The 23,805-nt window shown below is 39.1% G+C and overlaps 1 protein-coding gene across 5 annotated transcripts in view; it reads right to left on the bottom strand.

The window, feature by feature from the left end:
- Nucleotides 1–23,805, bottom strand: part of Ppp1r9a (protein phosphatase 1 regulatory subunit 9A) — a 296,952-nt gene that overhangs the window by 88,241 nt on the left and 184,906 nt on the right. For all 5 annotated transcript variants that reach the window (XM_038320888.1, XM_038320892.1, XM_038320891.1 and 2 more), the window contains exons 3-4: nt 22,296–22,416; nt 13,664–13,768 (exon numbers count right to left, since the gene is read on the bottom strand). In XM_038320888.1, the coding sequence (XP_038176816.1) occupies nt 13,664–13,768; nt 22,296–22,416 (226 nt within the window). The remainder of the gene's footprint in view (nt 1–13,663; nt 13,769–22,295; nt 22,417–23,805) is intronic.

The following is a 23,805-nucleotide window of genomic DNA, read 5'->3' as shown; positions in this document are numbered from 1 at the left end:
CAATCCCATAAAAAATGGAATACAGACCTAAACAGAGAACTCTTGACAGAGGAATCTAAAATGGTTGAAAGACACTTAAAGAAATGCTCAACATTCTTAGCCATTAGAGAAATGCAAATCAAAACAACTCTGAGATTCCATCTTACACCTGTAAGAATGGCCAAGATCAAAAACACTGATTACAACTTATGCTGGAGAGGTTGTGGGGTAAAGGAACACTCTTGCATTGCTGGTGGGAGTGCAAACTGTTACAGCTGCTTTGGATATCCATATGGCAATTTCTCAGAAAATTAGGAAACAACTTTCCTCAAGACCCAGCAATACCACTTTCAGGTATATACCTAAAGGATGCTCAATCGTGCCACAAGGACATGTGCTCAACTATGTTCATAGTAGCATTGTTTGCCATAGCCATAACCTGGAAACAATCGAAATGCCCTTCGACCAAAGAATGGATAAGGAAAATGTGGTAAAGTTACACAATGGAGTGCTACACAGCAGAAAAAAAAAATGACAGCTTGAAATTTGCAGGCAAATGGATGGATCTAGAGAACATCATATTGAGTGAGGTAACCCAGACCAAGAAAGACAAATATCATATGTACTCATTTATAAGTGGCTTTTAGACATAAAGCAAAAAAAAAAAAAGCAGCTTAGAATTTACAATCCCAGAGAACCTAGACAACAATGAGGACCCTAAGAGAGACACACATGGATCTAATCTACATGGGAAGTAGAAAAAGACAAAACCTCTTTAGTAAATTGGGAGCATGGGGACCATGGGAGAGGGTAGAAGGGAAGGGGGAAGGAAAGGAGAGGAACAGAGAAAAATGTATAACTCAATATAATCAATAAACACACACACACATACACACCAAGACTGTTTTTGGCAAACACTGGATTGCTTTACTACACTGTGCACGTCAGTTGATTTTACATGTAAGACAACTTCTAGACTCTGTAGTCGGTGCCACCCAGACGTGTTTACACTTTTACCACTACAACACTCCCACGATTGTCACATAGTTCATTCTGAAACTAGGTTTTAAGTTCTTGGCCTCTGTGTGTCTTTTCTCTATATTTGCATATAGAGGTTATAATCAGCCTGCCACTTTCTCCAGGAAAGCACACCAGGGTTTGACCTGGAATTGTTTTCAAAAGCCATCCTGACAGTATGAGCTCATGTGGTTCATGAACACGTGACATCTTTCTTAATTTTTACTTTCTCGGATCACAGGCCTTAAGCAATTAAGTATCTCCAAGCAGTTTGTGCTTTCTGAAGTAAATGTGATTTTTTTTTTTAAATTTTAGAATGTTGAACTATAACTGAGTTTTAAATACCGGCTTTGTGTTCTGCAATCTAGATAAACTAAGTCACTATTTCTAAGAGTGTTCTGTAAATATCTTAGCATTTTTTAAAGTAAGACTGTGTCCACAATTTAGAAACACAGTTTGACATATTACTTCCCTCTTTTGTGCTTATCTGTACGTGTTTGCAAGGACTGACAGTATCTTTGTTTCCTGTTATAAAAGGACTGTTCTTAATTGCCCAAAGATGCACAAGATGATTTAATGAGAGATATTACAGTTACTATGATAAGATACTTAACATCTTTAGTGCACTAAATTAATCTTGATATTTGAATTTATGTTTTTCATAAATACATGTTTATCAGAACTTGTGTCTCATATTACATATATAAAGAAATTAAATAAAAAACCTCATATCCTAGAATGGCTGTTCTAGACAAGTCTAGATTGGCCTTTTATGTGTATTTTAAAGAATATTTATTTATTTTATGTATTTGAATGCTATTCCTCCATATATGTCTATGTACCATATATGTCTATGTACCATCTATGTGCCTGCTGCCCACAGATGACAGAACATCCGATATTGTGGAATCGGAGTCACAGATGGTTATAAATCATCATGTGGATGCTAGGAACTAAACTCCAGTCCTCTGAGGGGGCATCAATTACTCTTTGTTGAGGAATATTTAACTATGCAAAGATAGGCTGCATTTAACTGTGTAAAGGTATGCACTATTTGTTTAATGATGTTAAATGTGTTGCCCTTTTACCTTGCCTGCCTAAGGCACCTGACTGGTCTAGTCAAAAGGTGAATGGCCAATAGCAAGGATGGATATATAGGCAGAACTTCCAGGCAGGGAAAGTAGGAGGAGGAATTTAGGTTTGGGTAAAAGAAAAAGAAAGGAGATGACAGGGGCCAGACAGTCATAAAAGGAAGAAGCAGAATGAAAGAAAGGCAAAAAGCCCTGAGTCAAAATGTAGAGAAATAGAAACAGGTTAAATTAAGGTAAAAGAGCTCTTCATAGTAGGCTCGGTTCTCATGAACCTGAGCCAACTTCCAGAGCTGCATGGCAGAGGGTTTAGCTGCTGCCCTAACAGTTTAATATTTGTCTCACACAGTTGGAGAAGGCTACAGGTGCATAGTAAAACAGGTCCAGACTGCAAAAGACTCTAAACTGGCCAAAGTGTGTGTAGGTGCTTAACAAAGAAAATAAAGTTAGTATAGACAGTCAAAGGAAAACAGAAATAAAGATAATTAAGTAAAGTCTTTAAAGAGTATAGTAATATAAAAAAAAAGCCATGTGAAGATGAGAAATACACAGAGAATCCAGATCCTGTCTGGTGTTTGCTGACTTTGAATTTTTGATTGCTGATGAGGAAATGAGAGCTGCTGAGAAACATGGGACTGTAAAAGGAACTGCTGGATTAAACCAGGCTAGATACCTTAGGGATGTCTTACCTCCAAAAGGAAATTCAGAAAATGGATTGCATTGGGAGAGAGTTTATACTTTTGCTTTCATAGGAAATGAAAGGGTGTGGATTCCTTCAAATGTAATAAATACCAAATTTGAATTGGAAAACCCCTGAAAATCTTGGCTTCAGATAATAAAGAAATAAACCTAAAAGACAGGTGATGTATATGCTGATTCCTTGACATGAGAACAGCTCTGAGTCTTGTTCACAGAGCCCTCATGACTTATTATTACATGCCATCCTTCATAAGGCATGGATAGATGTTTGCTCATCTAGTCCAAATAACGTTAAAGTTTTCAGATGTTTTAATTGCTCATACATAACACACACACACATACACAAAAGCTTTTTGGGCTGGCTTGCATACAATGTGCAGTCCATACTTGTATTAATGCAGATTATGTTTATTACCTTTGAAAGTTTGTGTGTTTTCACAGCAAGAGAACCAAACACCAATGAAAGTGGTAGACCCAAGTGATCCAGCCGTTCAGAGCTCCTCTGTTGTAGTTTCTTCAGAGTTCTGCATTCAGAACAACTTGAAGGCTGCTGGCTGAGATGGCCCAGTCTCACAGATTAGTAATAGTACCTTAAGCATAACTATGAGGTCTATTTAAAAACACATTAAAAAATGTGTGCATGGTGGCATATGCCTAGGATCTCAGCACTTAGGAAATATAGGCAGGACACTCTTTAGGAGTTTGAGACCAATCTATTCTATATAGTGAGTTCCCAGCCAGTCAGAGATAGATTGTGAGACCCTGTCTCCAAACAAATGAAACAGCAGCAACAATACACAAAGAGGGTTGGAGAGATGGCTAAGTGGTTAAGCTTTTAACTTTGTACAGCCAACCAACTCTCAAATAAAGACATGAAGATTTATTATTAATTATGAATGCTCAGCTCTTTTAACTTAATTTAACCTGTTTCTATTCATCTACATTTTGCCTTGGTATTTTTTACCTTTCTTTCATTCTGTATGTCCTACTTTCCTGCTTATTCCATGTCTGTCTGTCTGGCCTCTGGTGTCTCCCTGTTGTTGCCTTTTCTTTCCTCTTCTCAAGTCCTCCTACTTACTCTCCCTGCCTGAAAGTTCCTTCTATACCTCCTCCTTCACTATTGGCAGTCGGCATTTTTTTTTAAACCAGTCAGGTGCCTTAGGCAGGCAAGGTAAAATAGCAGCATATCTTCACATAAACAATGCAACACAACTTTACATAGTTAAACAATTTTCAAACAGAATCTAATCATTTTCCCCCAGAATTAATTCTTCCAAATGTTTTACAACTGTTGCTATATTTTCTTTAGTTTTCTGTTTTTAGGTGAAAAGGTTTAATAATATTTTAACTTTTAAAAGTAGAAAAAAATGAGTTTTAGCCCTCACCACTTTGGTCACTTTTTTTTAGTCTATACATTTTCAGGGCTCTCCATTAGTTAGGTATATAACAATAAACAAATTATCTAGTGATATCATATTGATCTACCTCTGTCTGTTTGATCAGCTGTCTATCCACAACTGAACAAGTGACCCCTAGCTCTGGGAAGTTTGATTTTGTGTAATTACCTTCTCTTGAATGAGGAGAGGGACATACTGACTTAATTTTATCAGCTTAAGTACCAAAAGAGTGTTGCATTAAATATTTGGTCATGAGCAGATGATAGGCCCTTGGGTACTCTCTTATACAACTGTATCTAAGAGAACACTCTCTATGCTATAAGGTAACACTGTAGAGAGGTCCACATAGCTGGCTTTGAGATGGATCACAGAAAAATACAAGAAAATAAAAATTTGATGTTTGGGATCACAGAATTTTTGATGGAATACTAATCATGGAAACCGTGGGCAGCACACAATAGCGGACCAAGATGCATTATTAAAAAAACACAAAAAATTATGTACAAATCCATGTTTGAACAAGAAAAAAGTTCCAGATGCATATAATTTTATGGTATTTTTTCTGGTAAAAAAAGCAATAGCAATAAAATGTCTTTAAAAATAAAAGCGCAGAGCATCGTAAAAGAGACAGATTACTACTAAGAAATTCAGTTCAAGGCAGACTATGGTTAGAGAGCTCACCTCCTCCACACACTGCCAATGCAGTTGCAATGCAGTGCAATGCCACTTTCTAGGTTAATCACAGCGACTACCACACAGCTTTTAGTTCTGTCTTTTGAGGTTATACATATGTCTAAGAAAACTGACCACGTTTTAGTTGGATAATCTGATGATTTTGATAACTGTGCAATTGTATAACAAACAATGGCATGAATATGGAACACTTTCATTAGTTCCAAAACATTCCTGACTTCTTTCCACGTAATGTAAATGCCCCTTTACCTGTGGTTCTGAGTAATCACAGATATGTTTTGTAATTATAGTTCTTCCTTTCTTAGATTACAAAATAAGTATCAAATGGGACCCTGGCTTCTGAGTCTGACTCGCCTTTTCTTCCTTCCTTTCTTTTTTCTTTCTTTCCTTCCTTCCTTCCTTCCTTCCTTCCTTCCTTCCTTCCTTCCTTCCTTCCTTCCTTCCTTCCCTCCTTCCTCTCTCCCTCCCTACCTTTTGGTTTTTTGAGAAAGAGTTACTCTGTGTACCTCTGGCTGCCCTGGAACTAGCTTTCTAGACCAGGTAGGTCTCTAACTCACAGAGATCCGCCCGCCTCTGCTTCTGCTGGGATTAATGATGTGTGCCATCATGTTGCCCAACATGCCTGGCTTTTCTCAGTGTAGTGGCTGTGAGAGCCCTATGGGTGGAGATGGTTATCAGGACTTTGATTTTTCGCATGGCCATGAAGCTGTTCACTGGTGGAGACATAACACATTTTGCTCATTGCATGATTAGTTAAAGAACATTTTAATTATATCTTCTTTCAGCTATTATTAATAATGTTCCTATGTATTTGTGTTTTGTATACACATGTGTCTTAGTGTTCATGAGTACATAAACAAGAAACACTAGATGGCAGGCGGGACATATGCATGCTTTAAAATGTATCTAATTAAAGCAGGAAGACTGGGAATTAAAGGTCTTCTTCAGTTACACAGGAAGGAAAGAGAAAGGAGAGAAGGAGGAGAAGAAGAGAAGGAGAAGCTGTCAAACTTGCAAATTTGCAAACTTGCAAATAGAGCTTTATTCTATTCCCACCACCATTAAATGCTCTACTTGATCTATAGTGCTTGTCAATACATGAAACCATAAATTTTTAACATTCAGTCTCCGAGATAGTATACAGCAGCATTTCCCTGTTCACTAATACATTGGCCCTGAATGATTAGTGATGCTGAGAGACACTGCATATACTCAGAACAAAATATCCTTTGATGAATTGACCTTCTCAAGTACAGGCATATTTTAATAGGATGAAATTAAAACCTTACTATATGGCTACTTTAAACGTATGACCCTATAAATTTGTTAACTATTGAATCATAAGTGCTTTAAATCTTGTATATAATTGTCATAAACCATTTTATAAATACTAATTCTTCTTTAAAGTTTACTTAAATCATCTTTATTGGTGTTTATATTTTATTAGTCTCTCAACTCCTCATTGTCTTTTGTTTTGCTTTATTTTTGAGGTTGAGTTTTAATTACATTTCTCCCTTCTTTACCCTCTCTCCAAACTCTCCCATGCACCCCTCCCTGCTCTCCTTCCAATTCACAGCCTCTTTTCCCTTTATTATTGTGTATATATGTATTTACATGAATACATATATTCCTGGATAGAACCTTTTTTGTCCATATAGCATGACTGCCCAAATGTGAACTGAACAAGGACACCAACAAACGAGCCAAACTGAAGCCTCAGCCCTCCACAAAGGGCTTAGGCGAGTGAGCAAAGCAGGGTGTGCTCTGAGGGAAAGCATACCAATTGGCTGCACAGAGACAGTCAGTGCTAAAATCATTCATCTAAGTAACACTGTATTTACTTAATATAATTTAAAAGGAAGTTTTAAATTTTAGTGCAATTTACCATTATTTTCTTACACTTTATATTTTTAATTAAGTCAAAATTATAAATATTTGCTCACTAAAAATATCTTTGCATTCAAATTGATACATTTAGGTTTCTTATTGATCATAAACTAGTTATTATTTGTGCTATGAGAAAAAGGTCAGGAGTTTTTTTTCCTTTGTTTTTTTTGTTTGTTTTTGTTTTGTTTTGTTTTTCAGGACAGGATTTCTCTGTAGCTTTTGGAGCCTGTCCTGGAATTAGCTCTTGTAGACCAGGCTGGCCTCGAACTCACAGAGATCTGATGTAGGTGTGTCTTCTATCTATCTGATGATTTCATTGGTTAATAAATAAAGTAACTGCCTTGGCTAGCCCTTAGGTGGGTGGAGTAGACAGAACAGGAAGAAGGAAGTGAGGTAGATGGCTCAGTCAGATGCCTCACCTCTCCTAAGTTAGTCAGACTGCCCTGCCTCTCCTCAGTGAGATGCGATGAAGCCAGCCACCAGGTCAGATGTGCTGAATCTTTCCCGGTAAGACACCATTCGTGGTTTTACAAAGATTATTAGATATGGGTTAGTCAAGATGTGAGTAAGAGGCTGAAACTAAGGGCCAGGGAGTGTTTAAAAGAATACAGTTTCTGTGTAATTATTTCGGGTGTAAAACTAAGCCATGCGGGAGCCGGGAGGGATGAAAAGTAGCCCTGTCCGCAGCTCCTCACTACAGAGATCCACTGGCCTCTGCCTCCCGAGTGCTGGGATTAAAGGCATGTGCCACCACTGCCTAGCTCTTTTCTTTTTAATAGGGCTCTCCCATTCTTCCAAATAGTTGGTAAGAACCTTATAATTTCTCGCCCTGAACAACGTTGGTATCTCTTTTTTAAAAAGTATGAAACTTAATTGGGCAATAGTGGTCCAGACTTTTGATCCTAGCACACAGAAAGCAAAGGCAGGTGGATCTCTGTGAGTTAAAGGCCAGTCTGGTCTACACAGAGAGTTCCAAGACTGCCTGGGATGCTACACAGAGAAACCACATCTTGGGAAAACAAAAAAGAAGAAGGAAAGAGGAGGAGGAGGAGGAGAAGAAGGAGGAGGATGAGGAGAAGGAGGAGGAGGAGGAGGAGGAGGAGGAGGAGGAGGAGGAAGGAGCTTTTAGAGATCTATATTCCAACTTTATTCATTCCCTTCACTTTCCATCACTGTTCTTACACCTAAGCAGACAGTCTTCAGGCAGGGAATGCCTCCAACTCTGATCTGCTTAAAAAGCAGTCACTCTGCCAGGTGGTGGTAGTGCACACCTTTAATCCTAGCACTTGGGAGGCAGAGGCAGGCAGATCTCTGTGAGTTCAAGGCCAACCTGGTATATGGAGTGATTTCCAGGACAGGCTCCAAAGCTACAGAGAAAGGCTGCTTCAAAATTAAAAAAAGAAGAGAAGGAAGGAAGGAAGGAAGGAAGGAAGGAAGGAAGGAAGGAAGAAGGAAGGAAGGAGAAAAAGAAAGAGAGAGAGAGAGAGAGAGAGAGAGAGAGAGAGAGAGAGAGAGAGAAGCAGTAACGTCTACAAAATAACCTGATGAGAGTTTGAGGTGCCATATTTATTATACAGATTAATTTGGAGAAAGTTAAAATCTTAACTATACATATTTTGATGCATAAACATGAAGAATTTCTTGACTCATTTAAGTTGTTTTTATTTTTTTTCTCATCTGTCCATTGGTTGGTTTCTTTTGTTTTGTAGTTGTAGGATGAGCTACAAGGCCTTGCACATGTTAAATAAGCACTTTGCCACTGTACACTGAGATAAAGGAAACAGTATCCAATAAAAGAAAGAAAGGAAGAAAGAAAAAAGAGAGAGAGAAAAGAAGGAAGGAAGGAATAAAGGAAGAAAGGAAGAAAGGAAGAAAGAAAGAAAGAAAGAAAGAAAGAAAGAAAGAAAGAAAGAAAGAAAGAAAGAAAGGAAAGAAGAAATAGAAGGGGTTTTCCTCGCTGTCCTATGGTCACACTTACTGGTGGAAGATCGGGTACTTCACTGATACCAACGACACTGTCTACTTCCACTGTCCCTGTGGTTCTATTCACTTTACACACTTAAACAACAGCAACGGACTAAGGATGCAACTCTGAATGATACCACAGGGAGCAGAATAGAGTGTGCTCTACAAGGGCAGGATCATCAGAGTCATGGATGAATGACAGGTGGGAACATGGCAATGTCATTAGGCTAACTAAGAGTTATACACAGTAAACACAGTGAAATAAGAAATCACTCGGCTAAGATGCGATTTGAGCTGATTCACATGTATTAGTGAGATATAACCAGCCATGAAGACACTGTGTGTCACAGTGGAACCACCGGAGTTAAGTCCTGGCAGGAGTCTTGGGCCCAGAAAGTCACATTGCCAGTGTCTAAGAACAGGAGAGAGAGGACAACTCCAGCTCAAACAAAGCTCGCATTCTGTCCCCCCCGCGACTCCACCTGCACCTCTAGCACGGCATGATGTCTGTCCCCACTGGGAATGGTGCTGCTGGAGATGATTGATGAATCTGCTAATTAGTGCTCTATCAGCCTTGTGGGGCTAGCTTAGCCCTTCCAACTGACTCAGAAAGTCAACCAAAACAGGAAATCCAGGCAAGTCGCCAACCCCATTACTGTTATATACAGTTCTGATAGGCTGGTTTGTCTTTGCCGGGAATTATACATTGACATACATTTGTAAGTCATCCTTTGTCCCCTGGAGGTGCACACCACAGTTTTCACCAGGATCAGGACCGTGCTCTAGGCATTCTGTAGCTGAGCATTTCAGCAGTCTGGACAAGCTCCAGCTTTGTTCACACATTGTGATACATACTGTAAAATGAATTTACTGCTTTCTTCTTTTGAACTTGGATGAACAGGATTTACTGTGTTTATTATAGAATATTTTCATTGTTGGATGAAGCAAGCCTATAGAGGAAATGCAAGTTTCTTAAAGCCCCATCACCTGAATGATGGCCAACAGGATGTCACTTCCTCATGGAACATGGCTCTTCACTTATGAGGAAGCTCTTCTCATCAGAGTCTGCTTATGCAACATAAACATTCAAGGTTTATATCCTATGCACCAGAAGCAATAGGCTTGGTATCTGCATATTCATCTGTTAATATTTCTGTTAGATTTACTAAATATTTTTCTTAGAGAGTCTTGTGTTTGATGGGCCATGTTTAGTTAGAACAAAATTAATTTTAAGCCATAATTATAAATCTATTAGAAGAAAATATTAGGGAGTAGTTTAAAAGGTAAAAAGCATCTGGTAACAATGGAAAGAAAGTAGAAATCATTACATATTAACAGACTGATTCAAAGTCATACCATTTATCTTGGATATAGAACTTAACCTTGTCTTTTATTTTGCCAAGAATGCCATAGATTTAGACAAGTGTTCAATCTGTTGTTCCCATCTCTGAAGAGAAGAAGAAAGTGAGCTGTGATCTAGAGCTAGCAAGAGACCACAAAGTACAAGCACAGAGACCACTGCTGGCTGCAGCAACGCTGATAATCAGCTCATGGAAACTGCGGTTCAAGGTCAACCAGGCTATACACCTTCTCTGGTGTTAACCCTTAGCACTACAACCAACCAACCAGCCAGTCAGCATTATTAGGTACCCACATGTCGGAGCCCACAGAACTGCTCCTTCAAGGTTACTGACAAGACGTCTGACCTAAGGTGTGGTTACTAACAAGGTATCTTGACCTAGGGTATGATTACTTGGTGTTTTGGGTATTAAGATGGCCCATATAGGTGGAACTGTTCCACCTTGACTAAAGGTCATAGAGTTCATTTTTATTCCTGCTCCCTAATATTTTCTGTCAGGGATATGACAAGAGGTTTGACCGAGGGAGTGGGTGCCTACAGGATGCTTGGCCTAAGGTCCACACCTTAGGTCCTTGCATGTCCTACCTAAAAAACAGAATACTTAACTCAGAGTACAGTTGCTTGATCTTCAGGTATTGAAGAGGTAATGTTCTTCCTCTCATGTTAAAGCAGTCTTTTGCGTTTTTCCCTCCCTTTTTAGGTGGGATTATATAAGCGTATGGAAAATAGATGTGGGATAATTCAGTATTCTCTGAATTGCCCTCCCAGTTCTATTCTGTGCCTCTCTATCTCTGTTCTAATCCACATGCCCCCTGCTCTGGAATGTGTGAACCCCGTCAAGGCAGGACCACGAAAATAGCATACTTCTGTAACCCCTACTTAGGGGGCTGAAGCAGGACTGTGATGAGCTTGAGGGCTGCCTGTGCTACATTGTGAGCTCTAGGATAGCCTGGTCTATATGACAAACAACTAGACTTTCCCACAAAATAAAAACAAAACCGGAGAAGAGCAAATGGTATACTAATGGTACTCTTACCCATACCATGGATTCATAAATTCAGGAATCATCATCACATCTTAGTAAGACAGAGCATATGAAGAAGAAAAAATTGTTCTCTGAAATTATGGGTGAACTCATGGGAATTCAGTGTGACTATGACCTATACTTAAATATGACAAGATTTTTCCTGTAAATTTTCAGGAAACAAATAAAAAATTTAATCTCTAATGCATAAAAATAATTGCAATCCTGTTTTTCTCTTCTCCCTTTCTCTATCTGAATGCCCTGTATTTCTAGTTCTTTACAACCTTGAATTCCACATACTTCTATAGAATCTTGGATTTGTGGTTGGCCAAAGTCTATCAGAATAGAGACTTTCCTGACAACAGTACCAGCTAAAAACACATTTTAGTATTCATTAAATGTGACACGTAAGTCTCTAGTTATGAAGAAATATGGAACTTGTGAAGCACATGCCTGCAACCCAGTAATGTACGGCAGAAAGAGGAGAATGGTCACAGGCTCAGAGCTAGCCTGGCCTACATGCAGAGTTCCAGGCTAACCAGGGTTACCTGCTGAGAATGTTGTTCTGAACGAAACCAGAATGCTAGAGAAAATAAATAAGATATATATATATGTATATAAACACACACATATATATGTATATGTGTATACATATATATATATACATACACACATATACACACACATGTATCTTATTTGATGATAAATTCAGGTCTAGTTTCTAATTAACATTTCATATAGAAGTACTAAGAAGTGTATTTGGAAGATTTGCATGTTATTCTTACAAAGTTAGGATCATGAAGGCACTTTCTCTTGCAGTCAATTAACGGAGAATGTGGATTACAAAACTTCAGCAAATTCAGATCCTGGCTAAATAATGAGGAAGGAATAAAGGAGGCTGACAGTGCCACGCATGTGCCAAGATTTCTGCAAAGCCAAAGGTGAAATCAGAATGCTCTGTCCCCTCAAGGAGAAACAGAGGTGTGAAGATGGTGGCCGTCAGTTAAGTCACTGAGGCCACAGCGGAGGTCTGGAGGGCAAAGGAGCCGAGAGCCGTCTAAGGTGCAGCAGTTCCGGGTAGAAGACAGCATTTCAAACAGAAAACACTGACAACAAGAGGTTCAGAAACAATCACACACAAGTCGGGCCTGAAGGACGATGACTGCCCTGGGACCATAGGAGAGCACAGAAACAGAGGAGATGAGTAGGAAGCACCAGCAGACGGGACCGCCACCACCAGGCCCGAGAGAGGCAGACTCATTGAAAGTGGCCAAAGAGGAGGTAGCTGTGTTGGATCTATGATTATTTCTATATTAGATGTATTTGAGATAAACAAAAGATCAATTCATTTTTCCATAACAGCACTTTATATTTTGAAAACTGTAATTATGTTCTCCTACTTGGAAAGAATTAAGGTAGAATGAAAAGACACTTGTTACTTTTCCAAATATTGAAATATTAACACGAATGTCCTGGCCAGTAGGGAGAAAGAAAACAGAATAGGCGTGATCTACTGTCCTTTCAAACTTTTCCAACTGGGATGTTTTCTTACCAGTTGAATGTGTATCCTTTTTACTCTTTGAGTTTGTCCTGGTGTCTAATGAGCAGTTTCCAAGCAAGTCTTGAAGAACATCCATCGTATTTACCGAGGAGCCACAGAGCTATAGAGTATCACCACAGAGGTATTGGGCACTCCTGGCCTCTGAGCGGGAACAGCAGGCCCACCTACATGTCTGTTTAGGCTGTACTCCTCGAGGCTGCCTGCAACACCACATGATGCTTTCGCTTTGACAAAGCTGGAAGCTGGAAATATGCTGCGTGAGGACACTGGTGCCCTTGCTCAATGACATCACCTTGGCAGTATTTTCAGGATGACTGACAGTTTCATTTCGATGAGGAAGCACTGAGCCACTTTCACAGTTACACTCACTAAACAGTGTCTCCTTAAAGAGTTCATGATATTTTGGCAACGTGCAATACATTTACAGTGCCTTCAAAAAAAAGTAAATGTCAATCAAGTAAACTGATTTCAAAGTTCAACTAGAATCATATAAAATCGCTTTCTTAAGTAAGAGTCGTAATTCTCACAACCAGGGCACTAGATTGAAATTCCAAGGTCTGAAGTTTGTACCCTCTGTCCTATTAAGTTAGAGAGATATGATTCATTGAAGATAGACCCTGCCTGACTCTTAACAACAATAAACAGATTCTTAAATACACTGCCTCAAATCAAGCAGCCTGTTTGTCTAATAATGCATGCAACTGGTATGGTGCGTGAGCATCCATTTCAGTTTCAATTGTTCCCAAACTGTTTTCATTAAAAGGCATTGAGGAGGAAATTAACATTTACTGACGTGGTAACTACAAAGTCCATCGCCATGACAGTTCTCCTATGTGAACAATAAGGTACACCATACAGCTTAACAAGAGCAGAGTTCAGACTGTTTTACTATTCAGACAAGATTGTCATTGTAATTATAAATATTTATGGGGAAATTGCCATCCATAAAAGTATGAAGCTACCAAGCTGCTCATTAGAAAGCCTCAGCCTTACCTGACATTGCCCTTGGTATTTCGCAGAACAGTTGCTGCAAAATTCTGTGTGACCCCCACCAGGCTGATCCCATCCACTTCCACAATCTGGTCATTGACTTGGATCCTGGAGAAAAAGAGAAAACAACACCCACAGTGAACTCATTTGCTAATGCACTGCCCTTCCCAAGAAAAGAACTTGACCAAGAACTCACTGACTCCAAATTTATCTTCCGCACAATAAGCTATCTTTTGAAGGTTGCAGAGACAGTTCAGTTAGTACAGGATTTGTCTTGAGTACAGGGAACTAACTTTGACACTCAGAAACTATGTGAAAATGTCCACAAGTGGATCTCTGGGGCTTTCTGACCAGTCAGCTAAGCCTGTTTAGCTAATTCAAGGCCAAAGAGATATTCTAGAGACAGCACCTGAGAGATGAAACTTGAAATTGTTCTCTTAGCCTCTACATGCATGTGCACATACATGTACACATATCCACTTAAACATATATATATATATATATATACATATGTACACATGCAGACATGACAAAAAGTAATTCCACTGCAAGCTAGAAAAGTAATATTGAAAGGATTTAGTTTATCACACATAGTCTTAAAAATGGTAACTATAATGCATGGCAGATGTCTAGCATGTTTTGTGTCTAATTAAATGTAATAGAAACAGCTGCAATACCCTTCGGGCCTAACACCTAGTGTCTGTCACCGCTCTCCTCCCCCAGGGAAAACAGCAGGAACTGCATCAGTGCTTCAAATATGCAATGCTCATACGTGTATATGTGTATGCTTATATATACTCAAAGATGTGTCTTTATGCATATATGCTTCTGAGATGCATATTATATTAATATTGATAAAGCTGTAAGTACTTCTAAATGCACATATGTTTTATATAGGCCAGTTTTTATTCCTCCTAAAATGCTCTGGGCATGGAATAATGTGGTCTGAAGTTGATAACATACACTCAGCCACCCAATTTCCAGATTTATCAATTTAAGCACTGCACAACATTTAAATCATTTTTTAATTCATTACAAAAAGGGGACGCTCCTTAGATGTTTTCCTATAATCTTATTGCCTGTATTTCTTCAGTACAGATGGCCACATACTATTTTCTGTGTGTTTGGCCAATGAATATACAATACAAATATACGCTTCACAAATTACAAAGTCTACCTCTCATCTTATTACTTTATTCACTCAATATTAAATTGGAGATTTTTCCTCTGGTAACCACAGCTGTAATTCTATCTAATTTATTTCGACAACTATCTCAAATTATTTTTGTGCATTTACTTTTTGTAAATAGACATGCATAATTTTCAAATTTAGCTATTATAAACACAGATGTAAACAATCAATTTGCTATATATTTTTATCCACATAAGCCTTTCTAGGGTATAGACTCAACTCAGGGTTTCAATCACGGTAGAAATTAAACAAACGTTTGGGAGTCAAAGAATCCTTGGTATTTTCTGGTCTTTTTATATGTTGTCAGTCATGGAGTTTCAGAGCTCACCCAGCTTTATTATTCAGACATTACTACCTACCTTGTTCCTTAGAGAAGGCAAAGGAAGTAGGTGTGCTGAGGATGGAACCCAAGGTAGGCAGACAAGCTCTCCAACCCTGGCTACACCCCCTGCTGAGATCCCTGGCTCCCCAAACACTCTCCAAATCACATTTATTTTCTCACTGCTTTCTAAAATGACTAGAGTACTGAATAAAATCTTTGACCTGCTTATTTTACATTTATGAAAGTCACCTTTTATTCTCTTCAGGGGTCACCTGTATTTGAACATCACATTCTGAAGGATTCACTGATGTGACCAGGAGTGCTTAGAAAGTCAGTCAGACTGTGGCACCGCAGAGATCCCAACATGCTGAAGCCCAGCTCTCTGGCACCAGAGTGATCGCAGAAACAACAGAAATATTATTTGCTGCCAATCATGTCTGATGGCAGTTTATTGCTCTTTCCTTTTCTTTTTCTCCTTCTGTACTTTGTTTTCCCCCCATCCCCACACCCTGTTTTATGCCATTCTGGTTCTAGACCAGATGAAGATGATGATAATGGGGTGGCAGTGGTATCCTTGACTGGGGAACTGCCATTAAAACCAGCAGTAGGAGAGAGCAGGCTTTCACACTTTGCTCTGGAGAGCTGTGCGGGGTTACTGAACTCCAATGCCCTCTTGGGATGGTGGAAGATTCTGACACACTACCCTTCTAATTCTCTTCTGCATTTACCAGTTCAAATCACACAAGCATTTCAAGACTCCTAGAGGGGATCAGACTTCACAGAAATGCCGCTGTATGTGTTCTGAGTTTCTCTGAGGACTTCATGTGTGGCTATGGTTGCAAACTGAAGCTGTCTGTTCTCTTTAGTTGTGTGACTGAACACAAGTGTCTCTCATTATGTGACAATAAAATATCTTCCAAAGAATGGTATTAATACATAAAAATTAGAAATTCTCTGAAATTATGAAGGTGTGACCCAGTTGGATTTTATACTGTAAACAATTCACAATGCTAACTTTAGGTCTGTTCTTGGGTTCTCTATTTTGTCCTGTTGATCTATCATTTATTATTATATCTATTATTAATTATTTGTAAATGTCACATTTTCTTGATCCCTGAAGATTTAAAAGAAAATCTTGCAGGCATATAATGTCCCCTTCCAACCCCTTTTCTCACCCTTCATGACTGAATGTACTATTTGGATCTTGTTTTTTTTTTTTTGTTTTTTTTTTTTTTTCCTTTCATATAAAACATCATACTCATCAGCATTCACTGTTGTGGTCTGAATACGAAATTTCACTCATTGGCTCATATGCTTGGACCCTTGATCCCCAACTGGGGGCGTTGTCTGGAAATCCTTGCTGGAGGAAGTAGGCCACTAGAGGTGGGCTTTAAGTTTTATATCGTGGCCTCACTTCCTGGTCACTCTTTCTGCTCCCTGAGCCAGGATGAAATATGAGAAACATGGCCAGCCAGCTTCCTGCTCCTGCCTGCACGCCTTCCCTGCCTGGTGCTGTCTTCATCCAAAATGGAGGGCTCTGTTTTTCTGGAACTGTGAGTCAGGATAATCCCATTTCCTTCCTGACTGAACTAAAACTTGAACAGGCACTTCTAAATGACACTGGGCTACACAACTTAATACTTTTAAAAGAAGGAACCTGGGGCAAAAGCAGAGATAAACTGGGGAGGGGTCCTCTTAAAGGAGCCTAACAGATACCAATGAATACATAGAAAAAACTGGCCTAGACCAGTCTCAAAAAGCCACAAAACCACAAAAGCCTATAGCACTCCAACGAAAGAAATCCACAACATAATGAAAATGTATGGGCAAAATAAATGAGGATAAAAGATGAACAGTCAGCTTTACATGAAAGCAATGAATAATAGAGTCAATACACAAAATGATGGTCTCTGGTACAATTTAAAGGAAACAGAGAAGCTGGGCATGGTAGTGCATGCCTTTAATTCCAGCACTTAAGAAGCAGATCTCTGAATTCGAGACCATCCTGGTTTACAGAGTTCCAGGACAGCCAGTGCTCTCTCAAGAAAACAAACAAAGCAACAAACAAAAATGGAAACAGAGAAAAGGGGAAAAAAGAAGTTAAAGTCTTTTATACTAAATTTTAAATAGAAATCAGATTGTCAAATAGGTTTCATATGTCCCATGTTTGAAGCATGAAATTGAGAGTCTTTCCAAGACGGTCATAAAGATAAACTAGAAGACGAAGAAGGCAACGGTCCATGAGCCACAGGATAGGCCCGTGAATTTGAAAGCAACAGTTCTGATACAAAGTTAAGAGTAGCAAATAAATATAGACTTTAACAGGTTTAAGTTTAGGCCTCCATATTAATTTTGTTTGTTGTGTGTAGTTGTTATTATTTTGTGTTTGTTTGTTTGTTTGTTTTGGTAAAACGGAGAAGCAGGGAAGACATTTCTGTCAGTTACATAGCGAGGCAGTTTGCAGGGACCACTTACTTCTGTGGATTCTCACTGAGACACCAGTGAAGAAGAAACTTGCAAAAAAAAAACCCCCAAAACAAAAAATATACACCAAATAATTTCTTTTTCAAAAGCAGAAATACAGGTGATCAATGAACATTTAAAAGGGCTAACAGAAAGGAGCTAAAGCTGAGAGCACCCGCTGCTTTTACAGATGGCGTGGACCATCTCTCAAGCTCCCAGTGGCCTGGGCTCAGCTCCCAGCACCCACAGCACAGCTGACGGTAACTCCAGGGCCAGCAAACATGACGCCTTCTGACATCTGGAGGTAGACACATGCATGTGGTGCACAGGCATATATACATGATACACGTTCATGAAGTAAAATAATAAATTGTCAAGGACAAGGGTGAAAGAAAAAATTAAAACTGAACGGCAATCACATCATGGCACTCAAATTATTAAAGGTTCTATTATATCACAATATTCAGTCTGCACGGGGTACAGCTGCTGACGTTTGGGAGTTCTGCTCTGGGGATCACTAACTGAATGACGTTTCTGAAGGGCACTTTAGCTACTTACTTCTAAAGCATTTAACATGAATGTAATATATACTGACCCAGTAATGTTAGTTACTATTATTTAATTAGTTTCAAAGAAATAATCAGAGATGTTCCTGATAATTTGTATATAAAAATATTGACATGACTCCCATCTTGAAATTTTAAAAAATGCCAAAACATCTATAAGTTACACATACATACAACATACACACACATACTAGTATTGCAATAAAAATGTCTTTTAAATCTATTGTGCAAATGAACTACATATTGCTCTGTAATGCGCTATTTAAGTACTGACTGGATTCAGAGACAGGTTTATTATAGTCAGCCTTTGCCACTTACTTGTGAGTGTACATAAGACACTTTAGTTTCCTTCTATATGCAACAGAAGCAATAAAATGCATATTAAATCATTATTATTAGCAAGAGCAAATAAGTTAAAATACACAAAGCACAGATCACTGCTGTCACACGTAAGTATTTAACAAATACTCTCCTGATGAATCAAATGTGTAAAAACACAAGGCTGTGCAGAAATACCCTTTACCTGTGAACTTACTGTCAATTTCCCGTGTTCATCTGCTGTCTAAAAGTATTAACTGGAGAATTCCAGAAATAAACAATTCCAAACATTTAAACCACAGGCCATTTACTCTAAGTAACAGGATGAAATCTGCCTCTTGCCCCGTCCTTCCAGGATGAGAACTGCCCATCTGCCAGGAGGTTTACGCTCTGCTATGCTATGGCCTGCTGGTCACAGAAGGACTTAAGTTACAAGAGGAGCATCCCCAGCGTCACAGTGCTCCTGTTCAAGTTTCTCTTACGTGAGTTAACAGTGGCCCCAAAGGACAAGGTAGTGTTGGTCCCTAAGAGTAAGAAGACAATTCAAATGTGCCCAAAATAAATCGCGGGACTCCTTTAAGTGAAAAGGTGAAAGCTGTCAACTTAAAAAAGAAGGAAAGTGCATTTACATATATAAGGGTTGCTGAACTCTATGGTCAGAACAAAGGCAGAGCTGTTCTCCGAGATTTGGCTGTGGTCATAGTTTCTGCAATCTATCCAGACAGGGAACAAGCCCATGGGAAGCAGGACTCCTGAAGATGTCAGGTCTTACTTTACTTCACTAACTGAGAAACTTCTAGCTGAGGCTCAGTAGCAGAACACGGACAGTGCCTAGCAACATGGGAGAACGTTGTTTTCTTCTTTACATTCTTCACCATTCACGCTAGACATGCTCCTTATCACTATAAAACAGCATTCTATGCACTGACAGTCATGCTCACATTTTCAGAGTGAATAGGGAAACAGCCTGAAAGGCTTTCCTCAGCTGAAGCATTCCAAGGATGACTCCTTAAACAAGGGCATGGGTAGCACAAGAACATAATGAAGCGGAAGGAAGATTCTGGATTTGAGGGTCTACCGTCTACAACCCAAGGCCAAAAGGAAATTCTCTAAATGTAACGGATACAAGAGAAGTAATGCACAGCATTTGGAGCTTTCACACTTCCATGGAAAATATACCATGTCTAACACATAAAATTAACTTAGGAGCAGAAAACCAGTATATGGCATGCTCTAATTCATTTAATGTGTCTGTGTAAACATGATGCTCACACATACCCATGTGCCCAAACATGGGGGGAAAAAGACTGTAAAAAGTACTATGAAGAAGAAAAGAAAAACTTGTCAATCTCAAGAGGATTTATCACCAGGAGTCCAGGGATGAACTGTCAAAGGAGGTCTGTCGAAGAGAAGGTATGACATTAGGTAGAGACGTGTGTCGCTGCAAGAAGAGAACATGGGGAAGCTAAGAAGTACAGGCTACAAAGCATCCCAGCAGTGACAATCCACAGCACAGAGCACATTCTTCAGCTTCCTTCTCAAGCTGTCAAGAGGCCTCTGAACTGACTCAGAACCACTCATAGCTGTAGGAGCTGGGCTACTATTGGTGTGTTTAATGTGTTCATATAGTTACTTGCTGGCATGGTACTCCTGGGAAGGAGGCTAGGGAAAACTACTCAGGGTGTGTGTCAACAAACAACAAAGGACAAAAGGCAGGGGCAGCAGAGGAGGTAACATTAATGACCTTTAGGGGATTTCAATGCCATAGAGATACAGATCCAACAGCAATATCCCAACTCTCCAGGAGAAGATCTAATATCAGTATAAATAATGAAACAACACAGAACAACAAAATAAATAAAGAGGTTAAGAGAAATGTAGGCCCATATTTCTACATGGTATGGCAACCATAATCCCAGGCCATAGTTTGCACCTGAGACAGGAGGTGGTCCGTCACCTAGCCTGTCGCCATCCCTAACAAAAAGTCAGGATGTTGTTCTGCTCTTTCTTTGTAATTTGGAGGATGCCTAAAAAGAGATGTTAATTCAGCCTATGTGATAGAGCTGGCATACAGAGCAGGAAGACATGACAGAGCAGGCATAGGTAGATGTGGATGTGACCACAGCCATTCACCTGGTTACCTAGGAAACAGAATGCTAACGAATTTCCCCCTCAGTTTATGTGTTGGTATATAAGGCTGCTTGAAGAATTAATACGGAGGAATTTTCAGGATGTGAACTCACGATTTCATGACGGATCACTGAGAATCTCCCTCCCGATAAAGCCATGTTTGTTGTGTCTTTAATCCAACACCTCCCCTGTGGTTCAGAGAAATAATTTAGGGTCTGGGCTGGCACTGGACCCCGACAGAAAAATCAAATTTAATTTTTAAGACAAGTGAGGAAACCAGATCTAGGAGCGCTAATTGCAATCTTTTCTTTGTACTTTCATTTTGCAATTTTGTTTGAATTTGTGCTCAATTCACCTAAGGGATGCTGCATAATCATTTAGTTATGCGTGGTACTAAATGTAAGGATTATTTCCTATCTCCCAATGACTTTTACAAATGAGTAGATATTTATAAGTTTAATTCACTTGGAAGAAAGGGTCCTTTTCAATGAATTACAAGACATTAATATTTCTCACTTTAAACTATATATACATATGTATGTATATATGTGTGTGTATGTATGTGTGTGCATATGTGTGTGTGTGTTTCTAGACATGGTTTTTCTATGTAGCCCTGGATGTCTTGGAATGGAACTTGCTGTGTAGACCAGGCTGGCCTCAAACTCTGCCTACCTCTGCCTCCAGAGTGCTGGGATTAAAGGCACTGGCCACTATGCCTGGCTTACAATTTTGTGTCTTATTTATTTTATATTGTGTTTATGTATGTATACTCATGTCCGCACATGTGGAAATCAGAAGACAGTTTTTAGTAACATGCAATTGGCACCAATAATTCTTTATCAAAATAAATAAATTGATTAAATAAATCAATTTGGTACCTACCCCTTTAGAGCCTGGTGTATACCAACAAGTATTTTAGGATTATGAAAGGCAGAATGCTGCTACTATCAGTCTCAACAGGACCATGATCCATTGACTTTTTGAGAAGAAGGTTATGTGATACGTAATCTAACATAAGAATGCTATTTATTCAGTGTTCATTGAATTCAGCTATCAGAATTGAGGATTTTTTTTCATTTCTATTGTCACCCCTTTGCTTCCAGTTTTCCATCAGAAGCCTGGTGTAAACTTAAGATGAAACCTTTAGATTAAAGATACATGACCTTTGATCCGATGCAAGCTAAAACATTAAGCCATAATTATCTGGAGCAGGCTGCCAGACTCTGCTCACGGAGAGGTCTCCTTCTACAGGTCCATGCAGCACTCTGGCACCTATTTCTCTGTAGGAGACATGGAGGAGCACCAGACTTCAGAAATCTTAAATTCCCCTCTACTCTGGCCTTTTCAAAAGCACCAGAATTATTACCATTCACATGAACATTTCTGAAATAAAGTTATATGCCAACTTCCATACATACCATGTTATGGTCCACTTCCCACTGAGTAAGCAGATGAGTGGACAGAAATAAAGACAGACAGATGCACTGTTCTGCTACCAACAGGAAAGTAAGTCAGGTGTTTTAACATTCTCACACATCTAAGACACACTAAAATTTTTTTTTCACGAAAAGAAGATCTCATTGACAGAAATTTGCAGGGACACTTTCCTGGGGTTCAATTCACAGTCAACAGTGTCCAGCTCACCTGCCATCCCGCTGAGCAGCACCGCCATCTGTCACTGTCTTGACAAATATCCCCAGCTTCTCCAGTCCGGCATCAGCACCAACGCCCATTCCAATAATGCTTATGCCAAGTCCATCCTCATCTAGAGAAAGAGAAGACAGTGAGCAGCAGTCTCTGCCCTGTTCTCGCTGACCTAGCTAGCTGGTGAGGCTGCTTGTTGCTTCTAGCTTTGTTCTTTATTATTGCACAGGGAAGTGATATGTTTGCCTTCACAGATCAAGAGGACCCAAATGGTTCAAGAGTTTCAGATATTTTCCGCTACTGTTGGCAATCCAGTGTGGTCCCAGGAAAGACGATAATTTGATTCTTGAAGAATCAATGGATCTCAAAACAGAGTCTTCAATTACTTTATACAATGTTTTAGACATGGACAAAAAGACACTCAACAACAATTATAATTTTAAATAAATGTAAAATGTTATTTGGAATCTTTTAATTTTATCACCTACTCAAGTTAAGAAGATTGCATGAAACTTGGAGTTGGCTCAGTGATCCAGCACTTTCCTACTGTGCTTTATGTCCTGAGTTTGATTTCGAGCACAATGAAAACAAAACAAAAGAAAGATAAAGAATGGATGTATAATAGAGAACACTCCTCTATGCTTCTATACAAGCAGCTAGACTCATCAGTAACAATATATGCATGGGCACACCTACATGTGTATACAAACATACACAGGCAGACCACACTGATGTATATTTAGCATTTCTTTCATTTACACAAATAAGTCTTCATTTCTTTAGGCATTACACATTTAAAATTCATGATACCTCGTGGATAAACTTTTATAGATCTAAATCATTTCTAATGACGGCAGAATATTTATGACAATATATCACAGTATATTCAATCATTTCTCTGTTAATAATCAGTCACCTTTATTTCCATTTTATTGGCCCTGTAAGCAGTACTGAAAGTTATATTTCAAATTCTCTTTACAAATCATGTGTTTATTCACATTTCCATTTGCCCTTTCCATGAGCAAATGTAGTTCCACCACCAATAAAATATGAAGGCTATGAAGGTTATTTGTCCTGGTAGCCTCAAAGTCTTTGTAATCATGATTAAGCAGCAGTACAAAAGAAGAGATTCTAAGCTAATCAGCAGACACAATTCTGAGACGGCATTAAAGGAAAACTAACCATAAATTCAAGAGAATGCAACTAAATAACTTTCAGCAATTGTTGTTGTTATATTCAGAGTGTGCTTCAGAGGACGTTTAGCCTCAGTGGTCATTAGCTGTCACTGGCTACTATCTTAAGGATAGCTGTGTTCTAAGTACATCCAGACAACCCTGCATCTTGATCCCACGTTGGTTTCTAAAGATGCCTTTAGCAATGCTGTATCCTCTTGGATTCTGTGGTCTCTTCTCTGCACGAGTGATATGAAGTTCAGCCGAAGATTTGACTGCAGGCAGAGGACTCTCCAGGGTGAGAACATAAGCATCCACTGCCATGTGAGTGCTCACTG

Source organism: Arvicola amphibius, chromosome 2, assembly GCF_903992535.2.
Source record: "Arvicola amphibius chromosome 2, mArvAmp1.2, whole genome shotgun sequence".
Taxonomy (NCBI): Eukaryota; Metazoa; Chordata; class Mammalia; order Rodentia; family Cricetidae; genus Arvicola; species Arvicola amphibius.
The sequence above is the reverse complement of the archived record's forward strand: the minus strand, read 5'-3'. Positions and strand labels throughout refer to the sequence as shown.